Raw genomic sequence first — 21,487 nt, forward strand, 5'->3', positions numbered from 1 at the left:
CTCCCCGGCAAAAGAGATTCAAAGTGTGAGAAGGACTGTACACAAGGGGGATTCTCTGTTGCCGGCTCTGAAGACTTCGGGGACACATGGCAAGGAATAGGAGAAGCATCTGGAAACCAGAAGCAGCCCCCAGCTGATGGCCATCAAGGAACCGACTCAGTCCTAAAACCACAGGGGACTGAGCTCTGCCAACGACCTGGCTGAGCCAGGAAGCCGACAGCTCCTTCCTCTCAGCCGGTCAGTGGCTAAGCCAAAGAAGCCAATCTGAAAAGGCTGCACTGTTTCATCCTTGTAAGACCCCGAAAGAGAACCCAGTTGTATGATGATGGGCCACTGAGGTTTTAATCCGCTAACTATTTGGTTACTTGGCATCTACCGTGTAGCAAACTGGTAGATGACTAGCACGTCTCCTCTGCTCCAAGTTCTGCAGCTGCTCCCCCCACTCTGGGTCAAAGGCAGCCCTACAACGGCCCACAGGCCTGCATCTCCACCCTCTCGGGGCCCACTCGGTCCATCCCTCAGCCTCTGTGCTATCCCTCTCCTGACCAGGCCCGCCTGGGCCCTTCCGTGCCTGTCTCTGCTCCACCAGGGGTCTGCTGGGTCAACGTCCCTGCCTCCTCCGTCTCTACTTAAGTCCCTCCTGCTCATGCACCTGGCGGGCCCTGCTTTGGTGGGCCCTGCTCACCAGCCTGTTTTACATCCCGCCCTGGCCAGTCTCTCCTCCTGCCTCTGCTGCCCCGTTTTCCCCATGGCACTGATCACCGCCAGTGCCTGTGCTCCACGTAATTACTGTGGGTATTACCCACCTCCTCCCACTAGAATAGAAGCTCCTCAGGGACAAGGGTCTCTGTCTTGTCCACAGACAAATTCCAAGCACCTAACACAGTGCCTTGGCAAAGGGCAGATGCTCGGTAAATTTTTTTTAATATTTTTTATTTATTTATTTGTGAAAGCGAGAGAGGGAGAGCAAGCACACGCAGGGAGAGCTGCAGGCAGAGGGAGAAGGAGACTCCCCACCGAGCAGGGAGCCCGATGCGGGGCTCGATCCCTGGACCCCAGGATCATGACCTGAGCCGAAGGCAGACGCTTCACCAACTGAGCCACCAGGCATCCCTCGGTAAATGTTTCTTGAAAAACTGCACGATGAGAAGCATGTTTAAGGGCCAGCACAATGCGTGGCACACTGCAGACCCTTAAGAAACTGCGTGTGTGCCATCTGCGGCCAGAAGGAAACAAAGGAAGCACAGCCAACAAAGCAGGGGCAGGCAGCACACCCTAAGCGCGGCCGTTCGGGGTGAGCACAGCGGGCCGCTGTCGGCCCGGCTCCCCGAACGGTCCCTGCAGCAGCGCGGGCCCCGCACGGACACTGGCCGCCTGTGGCTCCTACACCATCCGCCGCATCCTCCCCACCTGGGAGAACCCCCTCGAAATGAACTGAGCTGGAGTCAGGGCACCAAGGACCTGGCTGGTGCTGAAACAAGGGCTGGTAGCAGCTCAGCGGTGTCGGTCAGCAGTGGGAAAAGAAAGGCAGGCATTCCATGATGCAGGGGCCGAGCTGCTGAAAACCTACCTGGTACGACAAGTCCCAGAGGAACTGAACACCCGGGAGTGGGGTGATCCAAACAGGGTCAGTGTGCGCCAGTGAAAACCCTCCTTGCACAAAGGACAGGACTCTGAATAATCGAGACACCTCAAGGATGTGCAGGTAATGCAGCCACCCTCCTAGCGTCCCTGCTAAAACCTTCTCTGCGTCTACACTCCTGGCCGCCCGCGGCCTGTCACTGATTCTGCTCTGCCCGCCCCCAGCCAGCCCAGGAAGGCCTCAGGACTCAGAGCTTGGCTAGCTCCAGCACGGGGAGAGGGGAGAGCATTCTCAACCTGCCCACACACAATGCTCTCTTCGCACTGAGGAACTGTCGTGCCCTGAGGGGGAGCCACAGAGCGGACCCCCCGTGACCCGTGTGCAGTGCCCCGGTCTGCTCCAGCCACACGCCTCCAGACCCTGCCCCGGGGCGCAGCGCGTGCTCTCTTGCTCTCCCAGCCCGCACCCCAACCCCGCATCTGACCAGGGCACGCGTGTTCCCAGAGGCAGTTCAGGGGCGCCCTGCAGGCGACTCTGGATCTCAGGGTGGTGAATCTGAGCCCCATCGTGGGCATAGAGATTACTTAAGAATAAATTTTTTTTTAAAAAAAGAGGTAGTGTGGGCGCCTGGGTGGCTCAGTTGGTTAAGCATCTGCCCTCGGCTCAGGTCATGATCCTGGAGTCCTGGGATCGAGTCCCGCATCGGGCTCCCTGCTCGGCAGGGAGTCTGCTTCTCCCTCTGACCCTCCCCCTCTCATGTGCTCTCTGTCTCTCATTCTCCTTCTCAAATAAATAAATAAAATCTTTAAAAAAATAAAAAAAAATTAAAAAAGAGGTAGTGTGGTGACTTTGGTAGAAAAAGCGGTGACTTTGGAGTTGGGCACGCGAGCCTGTCCGCTCTCCATCCTGAGCACTGCAGGCCACGGCACTTTCCCAGAAATGCTGAGCTTTCTCCTGCTCCTATGACCTCACACACGCTGACCCCTCTGCCTGAGGAACACTGGCTCGACCTTGTGCACACACAAGACAATTTCGAAGACCCACCGGCCTCTCAGTCCCCGTATTTCTTCCCGGACTTTGACATCTCTCTTGGAACCGCCATCACAGCGCAAAGGGCCTTCCCCGGTGGCCCCTAACTCTGGCCTCACTTGCTGCCTGGAGCTCAGAGCTCAGCACCTGGGCCACGCAGCTCCTTTTCCTTTGCACAGCTCTGTACAGTAGGTGCCCTCAGCTCCTTCTGCAAACAAGGACACTAAGCCCCCAGCGAGGCTGAGTGCCTGCCTTACCCAAACCCACATGCCAGCAAACAGCTAGGTCCAGAGAACACCCACCAGGGCTGTTACCCGGGGATCACATGGCGCGTACACACGCGTACGCATGCATCCGGGCAAAAGTCAGTAAGTAACGTAGGCACTGGTGTGCCTCCTACGTGCTCGGTGCTTCTTATCCACTTACACTTCCTCCCTTTGACACGTGAACGTATTTCTATTCTCCAGATGAGAACAGAAGTTCAGAGACCCAAGCCCTATGCCATGACTGTATGCTTGCAGGCTACTTAACCACACCCTGCTTCAGTCTCCCCACCTCTGAGTAAGAATTACTCACAGGACTTACCCAAATCCATCAGCTTTCGGTGCAGGTTACAGAAACCACTCCAAAAAGTTTAAGCAGAAAGGATCTAACAACTCAAGGACTTAGGTGATTCCACAATCTTGACGAGGGCTGAAGTCACGGGCTCTAACCTGGGCCCCCAGACCTCCCCCCCACCCCGCACCCGGGGAGCTGCTGTATCAGAGCTGCCCCTTGAACCCCAGAAGTCAGGAATGCAGCGGGGCCGGGGAGCCACCAGAGCGGCCTGGCATCAGCCAGGGGATGAGCACGGGGCCAATGCTGGAGAGCCGCACAGCCTGACGCCGCCGCCGGATGGGAGAACACAGCCTCATGGTCTCCGCCTACCTCCCCCTCGAATCACTCCTCCTGGGAGAATCTGATGGCACCCAATTCCCATCCAGAACCCCAGCTCCAAGAGACCCCGAAGACACACAGGGAAGGAGCGCGCCCTGGAAGGCAGGCGGCCTGGAGGATGCACAAGCCCGCCTGCAGAGCCTACCTACCACAGCACACTCTCTCCTACGGTGCCTGAGACCAAGTCCGGCAACCATGTCAACGCGCTCAGAAGGGCACGCGGCCAGGACTACCACTACCTGTCACTCCCGGTGCCTCTGAAGTGTCTCTGCCCTGCTGGTAAACAAACTCACCTCTCCAAAAAGAAAGCAAGGAGGGGGCGCCTGAGTGGCTCCATCGGTGGAGCATCCAACTCTTGGTTTCCGCTCAGGTCATGATCTCAGGATTGGGAGGCTGAGCCCCGCGTTGGGCTCTGCACTGGGCATGGAGCCCGCTTAACATTCTCTTTCTCTCCCTTTCCCTCTGTCCCTCCTCCCTCCCCTCTCCCCGCCCTCTCCACTTAAAAAAAAAAAATGAGTTTCTTTAAAAAAAAAAAAGAAAGAAAGAGAAATAAGAAAGCAAGGAGCACATTTCTTCCTCAGCACTGCTCAAGGCACCTTCCAAGTTATCAAATCCCCAAAGCCTAGAAATTGTAGTTGAACGCATTCACACCAAGTCAAAATGCCTTAAAGATTTGTTTTTCTCAAAACAATGGTTTCACATTTTTCCTTATACAGACCCCTAAAAACTGTGGAATCTTATGTGAATCCCCAACAAAAGCTGAGAGCAGGGCCAGAAATCTAAGCGCCACGCTGGGGATGAGCTCTGCCCAGAGCTTCTCTCATAGCGTCTCACTTAAGACTCTACCTGCTGCTTACAAGAGGCGCAACGAACCCCCGCCACCCAGTACACACAGGGGACCGCCACCCAGTACACACAGGGGACCGCAGACGGGAGGGGAGTTCTTGAGGTCAAAACTGGCAGAGCCCAGGTTCAAACCTGGGTCAGAGCAGCTCCAGCTCACCCAGCACACTCCTCGCTGTGTTACAGCTCAGGGCCACTGGGGTGAGCCCAAAGCAGGCAGACTGTGCCCCAGGGGCTCTCGGCTGGGGTGGGGAGGGAGCAGACCGCAGAAATGCATGAGCACAGCTCCGAACACAGCCGGGACACCATGCCTCCCAGCCTCCCCCGCAGCTCCCCTCCCCTCCGCAAGCCCCTTCTCCTGCTTCCACTGTAGCTCAGGCATCGCTCCTCAGCAAGGACACCCAGACCATCTCTGCTGAGGGCAACATAAAGGGCCGCCAAAAGAAGCCGAAAGGTCAAAGCTGATTATTACCTTCCAGGCCCGTGCAGATTAGCAGCCTGAAACCCTTGGCTTCACAGAAACAACGCGTCTCCTGTGGAAAACGTGTGTTACTGGATTCCTCTCGTCTTTGCCACCCAAGTGTCTACACAAACACTGTTCAACTACACAGGTGGAACAGAATCCCTTAACATGGTCCTTCTCTCCAAACAAGAAAAAGATACTGCTCAAATTATATTACATTAGTAAATTTCCTTCAGGGAAACAGACAGCAACTTTTACAACCTGCCCACAGGGTGGTTCTCAAAGGCTGGGTGATTCTGCCCACCCCTCCCGGCCCTCCCTGCCCAGGACAGAAGATGATGCCTGGCTGCACCACTGGGAAGGGCTCCCGGCATCGGGGCTTGTAAGCCAGGGAGGCTGCTAGACAGCCTTCAGGGCACAGGACGGCCCCCACCACAAAGATTTATCCATCCCAAAATGTCAACATCAGGTGCAGAAATCCTGATTTAACTTTTTCAGTAATAACTTTTGATTGAAGCAAGCACCACATTAGGATAAGAACTAGAGAAAACTTCAGAAAAATGTATTTCTTAGAAATGATAACATTTTTGTTAGAATCATAGATAGCTAACTACTTACTACTTATCAAGAAGTGTGGTAGATGTTTATCTATTCGATCTTTAACCTTAAGCACTTCTACGCCCCATTTAACACTCAGAGAGGAGTAAAGTAACTTGCCCAATGTCCACACTCTCAGTAGGAGCGCTCACACTGAACCCAGCCCTGGCGCCGGCACCCTCACAGGCTCCCACACTCACACCCTGCCGTGCCCGCCGTGCCTGCTCGGTCTCCCCCACCAGCTGTGAGCCCCTGAAGGCCCAGGTATACCTCTCAGCTCAAGGTGGAATCTGCACCACAGGGCTTCTGACAGCCCGGATGAAGAGCGGGTCAACGGGAGAGAGGGAGCTGGGTCTGCAGCTTCCACGGGGCAGTGGTCAGGCCCAGCCTGCCATCCTGTCACTTCTCTGCTCCTGTCTCACCCAGACCACCCACCATCAAGCAGTCAGGGCCACCAACCGGTCTGCCCCCTCGGGCCACAAGTTCATTCCATGACCGTGTCCAGCCCTTCCTCTGAGACCCATTCTCTGAAACGAGCCTTCCACTACTGCCCACACTCCCCCCCCACAACTTCCTAGAAATCGACTCAGTGAGGACAAGGAGAACAGACAGACACTAGGATAAAGGAAGTCGCCTGGGCACAGGGGGTAAAGTGGAGAAACGGGAGGACTCAGAAGTCTGGGCTGGAAACCCCAGAGGCTGGCTCTAGCCCCAGCCCTGCCCTCGACAAAACTCATACAGGCCTTACTGTGAGCCAGGCCCCCTCTGTAACTCACCCGTAAAATGTGCAGTGGGTTCCAACAGAACCCTTTTCTCCCTCAAAGGAATTCTAGATTGAAACTCTCCTCTAACACTTTAAGACTCTAGGACAAAAAAACTCACTAGACTCAGCTCATGAGATCATATATTTTGATCTGTTTGTCATTAACATTCCACCTGCTTCCCCGAAGTGCTTAATAATGGCTCAAATAATGTCACAGCCATTAAAAGGGTAAGGGAGGGGGTGTCTGACTGGCTCAGTCAGTGGAGCATGCGACTGCTGATCTCAGGGTCAGGAGTTCGAGCCCCATGATGGGTGTAGAGATCACCTAAATACATAAATAAAATTTTTTTAAAAATTTTTTAATGTTTTATAAAAGGGGTGAGGAGACAAGAACCAGAGAATAAATCAAAGAGGAGACATTTCATTTCTGTGGCACAAAGCTACAAAAGATTTTCAAGAGGCAGCAGCTTTAGCATACTATATAATTTCACTTACAAGCAGACTCTGACAAACGAAACAACACTGGGGTATAAAGAGCAAGCTGGTGGGGAGGAGGAGGGGCCAAACGGGGGGTGGGGACTGAAAGGTACAAACTTTCAGGTATAAAATAAGACAAAAGAACACGGTGTACAACACAGGGAACAGAATGTAGTCGACACCAGGTTAACGACTTTGTAGGGTGACAGATGGTGCTGAGATCTCTCTCCATGATGATTTAGTAACGTATGTGAAAGTTCAATCACTCTGTCTTACACCTGAAACTAGCATAATACCATACCTCCACTCCACTTCAATTAAAAAAAAAAAAACAGTTTTAGCAATGATCCAGAGTAATTGATGGTGTTTCCTTTCAAAGGGAGAAGAGGCTCCAACTCGGTGAGACAAGGCAGCAGCCAAAACAAGGCGCAGCCATGACGATCCCAAATGACTGAGACGGGACAGCTTACTCCGTCTGGGTGGATCCTGTTTCACACGTGTGAACCCACTTCATTCCCGTGACCACCAGACGCAGGAGGCCTCGTACGAGGACCTTGTACATCAACAACATAACAGGCACCTTGTGCTGGGCACTTATCAATGTGATTTTAGAGAGGAGGAAACAAACTTGAGAGGTGAAGTAACTCGTTCAAGGTCACACAGCTAGGATGTGGGTGCAGGTCTGTTCAACCCAAAGCTCAGCTCTTTCCTCTAGGCTGCCTCCAGCCATCCCCATTCCAAACCACGTTTCCAACTTGCCAAGAACCCCCACATGGTTCCAAAAACCTGTCTCCCAAGCCCTTCCCCTGAGATTCTGGTTCTGGAGTTCTGGGATGGATCCTGAGGACCCCGCAGCTGGTTAGCAGGCACCCAAGTGCTATCTACAGACAGGAAATGCTGAAAACACTGATCTGAGAAAAGAGAAGAGCCCGGCCACACTAATCGGAACCACAACCACCTATTTTAGGGCTATGGCCTCAGAAGGGACAGGTTGCCCCCAGGGCTCCTGGGCTCCTGGGCTCCTCCCACTGAAGGTGGGAGGAGGGTTACAGAGTTCTGGGACTAGGGAAGCCTGACGCCTGGCTGCCGGCACATCAGAGAGAAGAGGCGCCCCGCAGACCACAGCCTACACCAGAGATCTTCACTCAAAACTGGTCTTAGGCTCACTCGAAACGATGTCCACGTTCAGATGATGCAACAGCTGGGGCTGTGGTGAGTTAACCTTCGTGCCCACAGCCACAGAAGTCTCCAGCGGATCCCAGCCAGCACAGCACACCACCTCAAAGGGACGCCCAGGGCTGCGTGGCTGGCTCGGTCGGTTTAGTGTCTGAGTCCTGATTTCAGCTCAGGGTCGTGGGATTGAGCCCCGCGTCGGGCTCCGTGCTCAACAGGGAGTCTGCTGGAGATTCTCTTCGTCCCTCTGCCCCTCCCCCCTCACTCGTGCTCTCTCTCTCTAATAAATAAATCTTTAAAAAGAAAAAAGGGGACACCCAGTACCACCAAGTGTCCTACATGAGCTTTGCTACAGCGTGCACACGCACGGGGCAGCTCCATCGCCCACAGCAACGGGGCCCCCAAGGGGCAGCTAGGGACAGGTCGCCATGCCCCTGCACACTGTCTCACAGCCCTGTGCCCTTCCTCACGGCGCTGCACAGCCCAGACGTCCAGGGCTGCTCATATGACTGGCTGATGTGTCCCCAGCCCGTGAGCCCGACCCGAAGTCATTACCTGTAACACTTCGATAGTCATAGTACTCCCGTCTTCCCTGCCAAGAGCAGGGCCGGGGACACACACACTTGCTGAACGAAAACACGAGAGTACAGATAAGAGGCAGGCCCTGTGGGAGCTGTGCCCCCAGGGCTGGAGGTGAGACACAGGGGTCCTACAGGCCCTGGTTTGGGGCCTCAGTTGAGTGGCCTGGTCCCCGCATAGGAGGGGAAGCGGTGGCCGCGGGGCCACTGTCAGAACACGGACCCAGTGCACAGCCCTGCGGGAACGCAGGGCAGGGCCGCCTGGAAACACCAGCCCTGCGTTATGCGGTGGGGGCTGGGGGTGGAACGTGGGTTCCTAACCCTCTGTTTGGCCCAAGAAGCTCAAGTGATTAGCATAAAGGGCCTTGCGGAGGACAAGGCTGACAAAGTAAGGCTGCTGATCTATTAGCACTGGCCACTTGCGGGTCACCCTCCGCCACAGCAGGTCAGAGGCTGGGAAATGACAACAAAGTGTGCGAGTGAGCCAGGGACATACACAGAGGTGACGGCGAGCAGTGAGGGCTCAAACAGCAGCACCACCTCCAGACCAGTCCTACCCACAACCGCACAGGACTCTGGGCTACGGGGAGAAGACACGGTCGCCCGTATGACTCCGGGCCTGCTTAGCAAGGGAGGAAGCACACAGCACATTTCGGATGAGAACAGGGCAGCCGGTCCGCATAACCTAACTCTCATAGAGACAAAGACGGTGTTACCTGGTAAAGAAGCTACTAAGTGGTCCCAAAATTCTCCGTTTATTCCCATCCTCAGTTCCATCCACACAGTCCTGCTGGCGCAGCTCATGGGTTTCCTTGACGGAGCTCAAGGTGACGTCAGTAAACTGTGGGTCATCGTCGCTCTCCAGGGTCACGATGGCACTGGAGCTGCTCGTGACCACGAGGTCCAAGATGTCCTCATTGCTGATGGACAGTGTGGCTGACAGCTCTGTGCCAAGGCTGGACACGCTGCAAACGGAGACATCGTCGCTGCGGCTCAGGGCTTTGGAGCTGGGGCTGTAGAGCTTCACCGAGTCGTAGCCCGTCCTGGGGAACGTGGACGACTTCCGCACGCTCTGCTCCCACTCGGTGCTGCTGGGAGCTGGGGGCGTGTAGGATGGCAGCGGGCACGCGCTCTGGCAAGCTCGCTCGGGGACGATCTCCGACTCCGATGGCTTCCTCTTCACGTGGACCACACTGCAGGGGACGGGTTCTGGGTTACTGATCTCGAGGGTGGGAATGCCTGAGTCCACGGACTTAAGGCTGTGCCGATCTTCTGAAGGACCAAGTTTCAGCTTGGGCCCATACTCTGGCAATGAGAGGGACCTGGGTGCCTTGAGATTCAAGTGTGGCAGGTTCTGAATGTGGTTTCTTGGCTGACCATCCAGAATGCCCATCAAGGCTACACCATTTGTAGAGGTGGAGAGATTTCCATCAGTCATCTTGGTCCAAGGAGAAACTAGAAAAAAAACACAAAAATGGAAATTAAGACAGTGGTTCTAAAAGCCTGACACACACACCTCTGCTGTACAGCTCGAATGTCCTGATGCCCTTTCTAGGGATGAATCCTTGAAAAAAGTTCTACATATCCAAGTTTTAATTCAGGACCAGAAGCCAGAGTTTTAGCATATATCACCACAATATAAAATAATAGGACCATAACCCAAACAAAGGCTACAGCTAGGATAAAAATACTTAAAACAGTCCCCTTGTGTTCATCATCACCAGCACCCCACCAGTCACATGTCTGACCCCCAGGCCAGCACAGGGGATGTGAAGACAGGGCCAGGCAGAGAAAGCGTTGTTTGTTTTTCATGTTTTTTAAAAAATGATAAACAGAAGGGGTGCCTGGGTGGCTCAGTTAGTTGAGGGGCCAAATCCTGATCTCGCAGACGTGAGTTCGAGTCCCACACTGGGCTCCACACTGGGCATGGAGCCTACTTAAAAAATAAAATAAAATAAATGAAGAGAACACCTCTGTCAAAAGTACATGAAATCATAACCCACACATAAGTCGAGTTCTACTTGTTCCAAGACAACATTAAAATCAAGATGTTGTCATCAAGACAGGAAACAAGATAAATGGTGTGTACCATGCAGCGTGAGATGACCCCAACCACATCCAAGTCAGCCACGGCCCTCCACCTGTCCACAAGGTAGGGCATACTACCCCCCTTACCAGGGAGGAAACCAAAGCTCAGAGAGGTTAAGGAATGGGTCCAAGATCATAGCATTATTTAGCAGCACAGCTGGGATCTATGGCACTAACCCCAAAATAGGCCATACCTAGTGGATGAATAGCTTAACATGGAGTTATAAAAACCCAGGTAGAAGGCTGGCTCAGGAAGGCAGATGATCAATAAACGAAAAATAAAGGGGCACCCGGGTGGCTCAGTTGGTTAAGCATCTGCCTTCGGCTCAGGTCGTGATCTCAGAGTCCTGGAATCAAGTCCCACGTCCAGCTCCCTGCTCAGCAGGGAGCCTGCTTCTCCCTCTCCCTCCGCCCCCCCCAACTCATCCTCTCTAAACAAATAAAATCTATTAAAAAAAAAAAGGAAAAATAAAGACCATAAACCTACAATAAAGACTTGAGCGACAAGAGTCAAAGCTGTCACTGACACACACATCTGCCTATGGTTCTCTGGCCTAAGACAAAGTGGAAACGATGGGGTAGGAGGCACACAGGCCTGGACAGCACAGCCCCCAGCAGCCGGAGAACCCTGGTTAAGAAGGTTAAGCTACCTTCCATTGTCCTTTAAAATGTCAAAACTAAAGAAATCTGGTGGGGTTACTGAAATCTGATCCACGGTGTAGAACATAAAGAAGGGTACTTTCTTGGGTTGTTTCTTGTTTGTTTGTTTTTTAAGTAGGCTCCACACCCAGCATGGACCCCAGTGCAGGGCTTGATCTCATGACCCTGAGATAATGACCGGAGCCAAAGGCAGACGCTTAACCGACTGAGCCACCCAGGCGCCCCACTTTCTTGGGTTATGGGACTTTTCCTGGGCTTTAAGCCCAGCTGTACTGACTGCCTGGGGAGAATTCAGTCAGGTACTATGAGAAAAGCATCCCAAGGCAGCGGCCCCTGGCAAGCGCTCTGCTGGTAGCTGCCATCATCCAAGTCAGTGGGTGAAGGTTTTGAAGCACACTGGAACAGTGACAGCCACTCCCTTTTGGGTGTCACTGAGCCTTCCTGCCCCCCTCAGGAAGCCTGGTCCTTCTCTAGTCAACACAGCAAAAGCAAATTTGTTAGAAGAACAGGGAAGGGGTCATCTCCCTCCCTCCCAGAAATCGAAGGAACCAGCCAGACAGTGTAGCGTTGGAGTAAAAATAAAAATATGAAGGAATGTGGGGCGCCTAGGTGGCCCAGTCCGTTAAGTGTCTGCCTTCAGCTCAGGTCGTGATCCCAGGGTCCTGGGATCGAGCCCCACATCGGGCTCCCTGCTCAACGGGGAGCCTGCTTCTCCCTCTCCCTCTGCCTTCTAAGGCTTCCCCTACTTGAGCTCGCTCTCTCTGTCAAATAAAGAAAATCTTTTAAAAAAGCATTTCCTCTTCCTTATTAAAAACAATAAAATAAAAAGTAACAAACATGAAGGAATGAATCAAAATGCAGAATTCAGAAATAGACGGAACTATATATAAAAACTTGACAGGCACCTGGGTGGCTCAGTCATTAAGCAGCTTGCCTTCAGCTCAGGTCATGATCCCGGGATCCTGGGATCGAGCCCCACATCAGGCTCCCTGCTTGGCGGGAAGCCTGTTTCTCCCTCTCCCACTCCCCCTGCTTGTGTTCCTGCTCTCGCTGTCTCTCTCTCTGTCAAATAAATAAAAATCTTAAAAAAATAAAATAAATAAAAACTTGAAATATGACCCAGTGAGGATTATTTATTCATGATGTTGTACTAATCAATTATCAATTTTTCTTAGAAAGTAGAACTACACTGTACGACGCCAAAACAAAAACACAAAATTAGGATTTAATACAAAAACAAAATTCCATCAAGTATTCCATCAAGTGCTTCCCTAACCTACTGAGCAAAACCTCAGTTCATCCTCCAAAAGAATCCGGGCACGACCTCAGCACACATGAACACATTTTCAGGCCGCAGTTCCCACTGCCCTCGAATTCCTGGGCGGGAGTCCCCACCCTGAGTCCCCAGCCCCAAGCTCCTCCAGGCAAAGCCACTGCCAACTACGTCCAAGCCCCTGCCCTAGGAAATCCCTGAACTCAACCACACTGTGAAACAACAGGATTCACAACAGGAAAACACAGAGAGATTCAAATGCACATAAACTTGAGACTTCTACATTTTTTTAATTAAAAGGAAAATACGGCAAGAAACATTTCTAGCACATGGCGAAGAGCTAATCATGCGCAATGTCAAGAGTTATTAGAATTATCCAAACACCATCAATAGTCTGAGAGGTCAAACTGGCAAAAAGCCAGAAACACGAGAGGAAATCCTCACAGCAAACAGAGCTGAGAGCCAGGTGACCAGCCCAGCTGACATTCTGGCTCCGCCGCTTACCACGGGGAGAAGTAGAACCCTCCTGGACCTCAACTTGCCTCCTGGCCAGCAGGAAAGTGGGCAACACCACAAAACTCATACGTGAAATGAGACGGCTCAGCGAGAGCGCCGAGACACCCCACGTCTGAGCACAGTACACGCCCAGGTAATGTGAATTCCCTCTACTTCAGCCACACGAAGAGCTGAAGGACCTACAAAAAACACCTTTAAACTGCAGTTCTGATACTAGAATACATAGACCACAAAACGTGTGTGTTGAGTGAATGCAAGGCCCCCTTCTCAGAATCGCCACCGTGAGAGCACGAGGGCAGCAAAGCAGGTGTGACAGGGTCCAAAGCCGCCTGGCCATGGCCTGTTCTCCTCTCGCCTCCCTGCTGGGGGCCAGGCCAGCAGGACAAGGGCCTCTTCTAGGAAGAAGATGAATGACCCTTGACGCCTCCACTGGTGCCAAGTCCAAGTGAAGTTCCTTAAGCCCCACAAACAAGGTTGTCAGCCTTCAGGGAAATAAACCTAAAACCAAAAATGTCCTTCTGCTTGCAACATACTCTCAAACCAAACCCCACAAGGGCCAAGGCCACCTGTCCTCAAACCCTTCCACCTGGGGCCACCAGTACTATGAAACCAGAAGGCACCCGCCAGAGCACCTGCCTTCCGACGGTGCCCTGAAGGGGGGGGGGGCTGCACACACAAGGCACTCGCTTCTCAGAGAGGATGCAGGGTGGATGCTGGACGCCTGCCAGGAGGCCAGCTGCAGATGGCCTGCCTCCAAGTCACACGTTTTCTAAAGACAGGATCAGCCTAAATTCCCTGAGCTGGCACAGGGCCCTCCCACCCTGGCCTTGCCAGCCTCGGCAGCCTTGTGCTGTCACCCTTGCGTCTCAAAACCCCATGGCCTGGGTGCTCTCCCCAGCTGGGCCACCAGCGCCCCTGGGGATCTGGCAGCAGGTGCCACAAGGAGACACGGCACACTCCCAAGGCCACTTCTCTGAGAAGCCGTCCCCTACTCTCTCAGGAAGCTGCAGGTTCTCTTTCCTCTGAGGTTCCTTTTGGCCATGCCCGAGACAACTGCTGCTCCCGTCCCTCCCCTGGTTTCTAAGCTTCGGGCAGGCAGCAGGCTAACAGGTTCCAGACACCCCTGCCTGGCCAAATGCCTGGCATGGATTAAGGATTCAAAAATCTATTTGCTGAGTTAATTATTACTAACAATTAGGTTCTAAGAGGGCAGGTTTCGGGGATAGTCCGTCCAAGAAACATCCGCAGCGAGTGGGTTCTGCTTCAAGAACAAGGTGAGCCATGGACATAAGGAGATGGGGTAGAAACTCCCTCCCATCAAGTTCCCGGCAGCAAGTCCGGGATGACCATCCTGAGCCGTGCCGGCGGAACGGTCAACACGCGACAGTCCAGGAACATAAGAGACTTCCTCCCTCTACGCTTGCTTCCCGAAACCTGAGACAACCCCGCCCCCAGCAGTGGCCACAGCAGCCCCCGCAGGCCCCCCCCACCTCCTCCAAGCCCAGGTGGCCAGCCACACGATACAAGTTTCAGGATGACCAGCCATCACCTCCTCGACAAGGGAAAAACACACAAGACATCAAGTACAGATCAGAGGAAGGCTGTTTTCACTCCAGGCAGCAAGACAATCTGCATTTTATTTACCAGTCACAAAACCTGCGTGCAGCAAGCGGGGAGGGTAAGAGCCCCCGGAGAGAGCGGCACGCCCCTCCCCCCGGCCAGGACCAGGCCTTCAACACAGGTCAGAAAGCCCACCGCAGAGGGGCCGGTAACTCTGAATGAGCCTTTGGAAAACAAGTCCATCTTGAACAACAGTTTCATTTTCTTCTCTTTAAAAAGCAGTGGGACAGGGGCGCCTGGATGGCTCAGTCGTTAAGCGACTGCCTTCAGCTCAGGTCACGATCCCAGGGTCCTGGGATTGAGCCCCGCCTCAGGCTCCCTGCTCAGTGAGGAGTCTGCTTCTCCCTCTCCCACTCCCCCTGCTTGTGTTCCCTCTCTGTCAAATACATAAAATCTTTAACAAAAGAAATAAAGCAGTGGGACAAGGTCTCGACCAAGTCTTCGTAAATCAGCAGTTTATAAGGCCAAACCCAAATGATTTAGTTATGTCCCTGGCGGGAAAACCTCCACTCATGGGTGGCTTCAGGGAGAAATAATGCTGCCCACCCATGCAGACATCCTCTGGCACTCATCTGCCTGTGGCTGCTTCCTGCCCCCAGGCATTTGCTCCCCGTAGCCCTCCCTGTCTGGGCTCCTCTCTGGATGCTACAGGGGACTGCTTCCTCACACCCCCATTAGCACCAGGGACACCACGGCTCTCCCTGATCCTCCAAGGAGGGTGCACTTGCCTTTGCTGCCAAGGGTCCTATCCGCCCAGCTCCACCCGATTTCCGTAACCTTAATCTTTTATTTTTTATTTTTTACAGGTTTATTTATTTTAGAGAGAGAGACACAGACAGAGAGCACGCACACAAATGCAGGGAGAGAGAAGCTTAAGTAGACTCCCCGCTGAGTGCAGAGCCCAGTGCGGGGCTTGATCCCACGACCCTGAGCCAAGACCTGAGCTGAAACCAAGTCAGCCGCTTCAGCGACTGAGCCAGCAGGCGCTCCTCCATACCCTTAATCTTTTTTTTTTTTTAATATTTTACTTATTTATTTGACAGAGAGAGAGAGAGCATGAGCCAGGGAGAGAGGCAGAAGCAGACTCCTCGCTGAGCAGGGAGCCCGATGCAGAGCTCGATCCCAGGACCCTGGGATCATGACCTGAGCCGAAGGCAGACACTTAGCCGACTGAGCCACCCAGGCACCCCCATACCCTTAATCTTAAGAGAAGACAGACACTGCTCCTTTCTGTCAGCCACAGCCTCAGAACCCATCCGTCCCAGAGCCAAAGTTTCAAGAGGGCAGGCCCAGGTCTGCAACACCAACAACACCAGAGCATAACCACATGAGTAGCAGGCCCTGCTCTAAGCTCCTCCCATGCCATTCTTTGCACAGCCCTATGTGCTAGGCAATATCCCCATTGCACATAGGAGGAACTGAGGCCCATGGCATACCCAAGGGCTCCACATTTATGATGCAGCAGCGGGGACTTGAATCCAAGTCCATGACTCCAAGGCCCCTTGGTCAGCTTTGCTACTCACACGGCCCTAATACAGACATCAAGAACCTCCCTAAATCCTCATCCCTCCTGTGAAAAAGCAGACTGTCTTCTGCCATTTCCCAGATGGGAACAAAGCCCGGCTAAGCCAGATGCAGTGACCTGCCCGTGATTATACACAGGCAAGGCCCCAGCTGTTCTCTCTCCAACACCCATGTGTGTCATTCCACACAAGGCCCCTCGGGGTCCTTCATGCTTCCTGGGGAGAATTCTGGTGAGACCACCAGCCTCCTGGCAGGACTGGTGCCCCCCCCACACACACACACCCCAGGCCTTCACCTTGACCCTGGAGGACAGGACCAGTCAGGAGAAACAGGCTAGTTCAGCCTCTGAAATGAGGTTCCCCCGCCCAGGAAAACCCCCTGATCTCCGGGGTATCTCCCACGTCAATTAGCTTGCTTTGTAGAGGACTCCACAAGCACCAACCACTCCTGAGTCGCTTCCTCTTTTTAATGTCATGGCTTAGACAAAAAGGACCCTGGAAAGAGAGGCACAGGATGTTCTGGAACTCGGGTGCCTCGGCATTAACAATTAACGGGAGCTGCTCCCTCAGCTCACCACGTGCGCGTTATATGCTGGGCGCGGCAAAGTCCATACCCACCGTCTCTGTAACCTTCACAACTACCCCCAGAGCTCACGGTTCCGGCACTATCAGCGCACAGATAAGGAGACGAGGCTCGAGAGGCCTGTGTAATGAACGGCCGTGCCGGGGCCAACCTGGGAGGACTCCCACAGGCTTGCCATTCCCACCGCTGCACGGGCGGCCGACAATAATGGGGCAATTTGCATTATGCAGAATGGAAAAGTCAACCATAACAGTAATTTGATTTTGAAATGGGTTATTCTTCAGGATAAAAACAATCCCAAAAAAGAATTTCCGAAAAGTTTAATATATTCCTCTGGAAGGTGAATGGCAACTTTCAGGTGCCTAGAACATAACTGAATGTTTGTTTGTTTGTTTGTTTTTAAAGATTTATTTATTCATGAGAAACAGAGAGACAGAGAGAGAAGCAGAGGCAGAGGGAGAGGGAGAAGCAGGCTCCCTGTGGAGCAGGGAGGCCGACACAGGACTCGACCCCAGTCACGCCCTGAGCCAAAGCCAGACGCTTAACTGCTGAGCCACCCAGGCGCCCCATAACTTAATGTTGTTTAAATAAGTTTTGGCCCACCAGCAAGCCAGGCAGAAATTGGGGTTAAGCTATTGAGGGTCCCCAAAGGCTCCCTCACAACCCTAAGGAGAAGACATGTAACTTTCACTGCCCCAAAGTGGTTATGTTAAAAAAGGCACAGGTGGGACAGTTTATTTTATTTTATTAAAAGATTTTATTTATTTATTTGACAGAGAGAAACACAGCGAGAGAGGGAACACAAGCAGGGGGAGTGGGAGAGGGAGAAGCAGACTCCCCGCTGAGCAGGGAGCCCGATGCGGGGCTCGATCCCAGGACCCTAGGACCATGATCTGAGCCGAAGGCAGACGCTTAACGACTGAGCCACCCAGGCGCCCCAGGTGGGACGTTTTAAATTAAGGACTTTCAATGCACAGACACTGGGGGCCACTACCCCAAAATGTTTCAGCTACATATAATGACTTTCCAAAGTGACTCATCATAAATACCTATAAGGTGACTGATAAGCAACTGACAGATGAGGAAGATATTCAGACCCCTTAACAAAATAAGCACAACTTATAATCTTAATTATTAATAAGAGAAAACCATTTATTAAGCATTTGCCATGCTACCCAACCTGCTGAGTGCTATCACATGCTCTACTCATCACAAGCCTGCCAAGCTCAGTAAAGAAACTGAGGCTGAGTAAGTCACCTAAAGTCACACAGCAACAGAAACTGGATTCAAACCAGGTCTGACTTCAAAGCATACACCAGCTCGCTGGAATGCTTAAGAAAACGGACCCTGGGCGCCTGGGTGGCTCAGTTGGTTAAGCGACTGCCTTCGGCTCAGGTCATGATCCTGGGGTCCGGGAATCGAGTCCCGCATCAGGCTCCCTGCTCAGCAGGGAGTCTGCTTCTCCCTCTGACCCTCTTCCCTCTCGTGCTATCTCTCATTCTCTCTCTCTCAAATAAATAAAATCTTTTTTAAAAAATCCTATAAAAATAAAAGAAAACGGACCCTAAAGCTTTGTGATAATCGATAACCCAAAGGCCTAACAATTTTTACACGTCTCTGTATGTCAGAATTCAGGGAAAAGGTTATTAAAAATGAAATACACAAGGGGAAAAAATAATGCAGGTTCTGGAGGCAGACTGCCCAGGGTTCAAATCCTGGCTCCTCCACTTAACAACTATGTGACCTTGGACTAGTTTAACTCCCCTGTGCCCAAACGTCCACGTGGTAAAATGAGAATAATAGACCCTATCTCCTTAGGCAAATAAAGCCTTTAGAATCACGCCTGGCACGAGTTAAACCTCAGAAGACATTGGCTGGTATTACTTCTTCCTGGGCACTAGATAGGGCCAGGCAGCTCAGGCCCACTATTTTAGCAACTCATTTGCATAAACAAAGCCAAGACTCGGCCACTTGGTGCCTGCAAGCCTCACCGTATGGTTTCTTCCTGTCACTAACATCTCTCCTCACACCTGCTCTGTGGCACTAAGCTCTGGGCCTCAACTTCCCATCTGTAAAATGAGGTGATGAGTCCAGCTGATCTACCTGAGGTCCTTCCAGCTTGGCAATCTAGAATTCTTAACAATTCAGGCCCTAGAAATTTCATAACTGTCCTAAAACAAACATTAACAGATGACACCCACTCATTTTCCTACAATCTTCTTTTACATATCATGTATAAATGTCTATTTTGATGGCAAATCTCCTCCAAGGTCCCAGAGCTCCACGAGCACCCACAATATGCTGGGTAGGCATCCCCCGTGTTGAGGCTGTGGACATGATGGTCAGAAGCTTTGACCCAGGGCACCTGGGTGGCTCAGTCGGTTGGGCGACTGCCTTCGGCTCAGGTCATGATCCTGGAGCCCCGGGATCGAGTCGCACATCGGGTTCCCTGCTCAGCGGGGAGTCTGCTTCTCCCTCTGACCCTCTTCCCTCTCGTGCTCTCTATCTCTCATTCTAATAAATAAATAAAATCTTTAAAAAAAAAAAAAAGCAGCTTTGACCTACAGGGAAGACAGATTCTGAAGCAAGCTGCTCTGATAGGCAGGTCCTCAGTGACAGAGAGGACTTCAACAGAGCACAGAGGGGGTAGGGGAGTGGGCCAGACGGATGCCAGACGGATGGCGAGGAAAGGCAGGATCAACAGAGGCCAGGCAAGGCAGCGCTGATGCTGAATGTGAGAGGGCGGGCTGGGGGTACACTATGAAAACCGTTTCACAAGCAGGAAGCAAGCCCAGCTCAGCACGAAGCCAAGTGCTGAGCAGGAGCCTGCTGGGTCTGTGTTGGACACTAAGGTGAGCTGAACCTGGCCTAGGGAGCCGGCGCAGTCTGAATCTCACCCATGCCTCTCACCACCTGGGTGACCCCGGACCATTCATGTTACCTCCTTTAATGTTTCCCAAAGGGTATATTCACTCAATAACCCTGAGCCAAGTTCTTATTAGGGCTAGGGATCAGGTGGAGCCCACAATCTGCAGGGATCAAATATATACAACAACTAAGACAGGCAGGGGCGAGGCAACCCAGGCTGCACAGGGGGTTAAGAACAAGTCAGGAAGAAGTCATTCGCACACTTGAGGCATGGGTTGGTACTGGCCAGATAAACTGGGCAAGAGGCAGTGTTCCAAGACTGCTGTAAGACTAGCCAGGTCCAGGCAAAGCACGTAACAGTGTGCAGATGTAACCCATCTGTAAAGGAAAGGGCGGGGGGGGGGGTGCTCAGCTGGTTGAGCACCTGACTCTTAGTTTCTGCTCAGGTCATGATCTCAGGGTCCTTGGATCAAGCCCCACCTAGCTCCGCACTCAGTGGGATTCTCTCTCTCCGACTGCCCCTGCTCGTGTGCCTGTGCGCGCTCTGTCGCGCAATCTCCCTCTCTCTCTCTCAAAAAAACAAATATATAAATAAAACCTCTTACAAAATTAAAAATAAATGATGTCAAGACAACAAGGAGGTGCTAACATCCTGCTGGTAGGGTCCCAAAGACGCCACCCTTCTCAACTAGCCTCAGGAAATAAAATAAGGGGATGCCCAGGAGCCTCCGGCACATAGAACTTTCCAAGGCAAAGCTTTCAATTCCGTACTGGAGAAAACGGTGCTGTGCAATCTCAAGACCAAAAAAAAAAAGGGGGTGGGGGGTTTGGCCAGGTAGGGCCCTGGCCACTAAATGCCCACTACCCGAGCCCAGGGCCTGGAATCTGTGGGGCCAGTCCTGCCGCTTCCTCATCACGCATGGCCTCACCCCCGAAGCTTCCTCCTGGCAGCTCCGAGCCCAGGAAAGGCCCCGCCTGTGGAGCACCCCCCCCACCCCGTCCCCCCCGCCGACACAGCAGCCCCGGCCCCTCCGCCCGCCCAGTGGAGGGATCCCCAGGCACGGGCTCTCAAGTCTGTCCTGCACAGAGGGGGTCTGTGGCCCAGGAAAGGGGGTCTCTGAGGCCAGCGGAGTCCCTGGCCCCGGAAGAGGAGGTCTGAGAACGGGGGGTTCTGCGGTCTAGCGACAGCGGTTCCAAGAAAGAAGGGGGTCGGGAGCTCCAAGGTGGAGGGGAGTCCAGGGAGTCGGGGCCCCAAAGTGGAGGGTCTTCCGGGGGGGGCGGGTCCAGGGTCCCGAAGCGAACGAGGTCCTGGCGGCCGGGGGTCGGAGACCGCGGAGGTGGAAGCGGCCCGGCGGGGCGGCTGCGCGCGCCGTGCCAGCCCCTCTCGGGCTGGGGAGCCCCGCGCGTCTGTGGCACAAAACTTTTCGTCAAGTTCCGGAAAAGCAGCGTGTCAGCGCGCGCGTCTCTCCGAGGGGCTGACGAGCCGAGCGCCACCGGCCCCGCGATGTCGCCCGGGCCCCATGCGCTCCCCCGGGGAAGCGGCGGCCGCGCGGCGAGGAGGCGCCCAGGCGGGCCCCGAACCCGCGCGCCCCCGGCCCGGCCCGCCTCCCGCTCCCGCCGACGCAGCAGCAGGTGGCAGCGGCCCCGCGCGCCCCGGCCCCCCTCTCTCCCTCGCGGCCCGACCCCCCGCCGGAGGCCCTCAGTACCGGAATCAGCGCGGCTCCGAAGCCATCCCCGGAGCCCGCGGGCCCGCAGCCCGGCCCCCCAGGACCCGCAACTTGCGCGGCGAGGACTCCCGGCGCGCCGCAGGCGGTGGGCCGGGCAGGCAGGTGCGCGCTAGCTGCCTGCGGCCGACAGCGGCGCGCGCCCTCGCCCCGCCCCGCGCGCCCTGCCCCCGCCCCACGCGCCCCCCCCG

The 21,487-nt window shown here is 53.7% G+C and overlaps 1 protein-coding gene across 3 annotated transcripts in view; it reads right to left on the reverse strand.

Moving 5' to 3' along the window:
- LOC112835533 (TBC1 domain family member 14) overlaps positions 1-21,487 on the reverse strand; it is a 201,224-nt gene that overhangs the window by 81,806 nt on the left and 97,931 nt on the right. For all 3 annotated transcript variants that reach the window (XM_073891398.1, XM_073891399.1, XM_073891397.1), the window contains exon 8: positions 9,158-9,896. In XM_073891398.1, coding sequence (XP_073747499.1) covers positions 9,158-9,896 — 739 coding nt within the window. The remainder of the gene's footprint in view (positions 1-9,157; positions 9,897-21,487) is intronic.

This window comes from Callorhinus ursinus, unplaced genomic scaffold (genome assembly GCF_003265705.2).
Source record: "Callorhinus ursinus isolate GAN/ISIS: 27379988/994484 unplaced genomic scaffold, GSC_fseal_2.0 scaffold4, whole genome shotgun sequence".
Classification (NCBI taxonomy): Eukaryota; Metazoa; Chordata; class Mammalia; order Carnivora; family Otariidae; genus Callorhinus; species Callorhinus ursinus.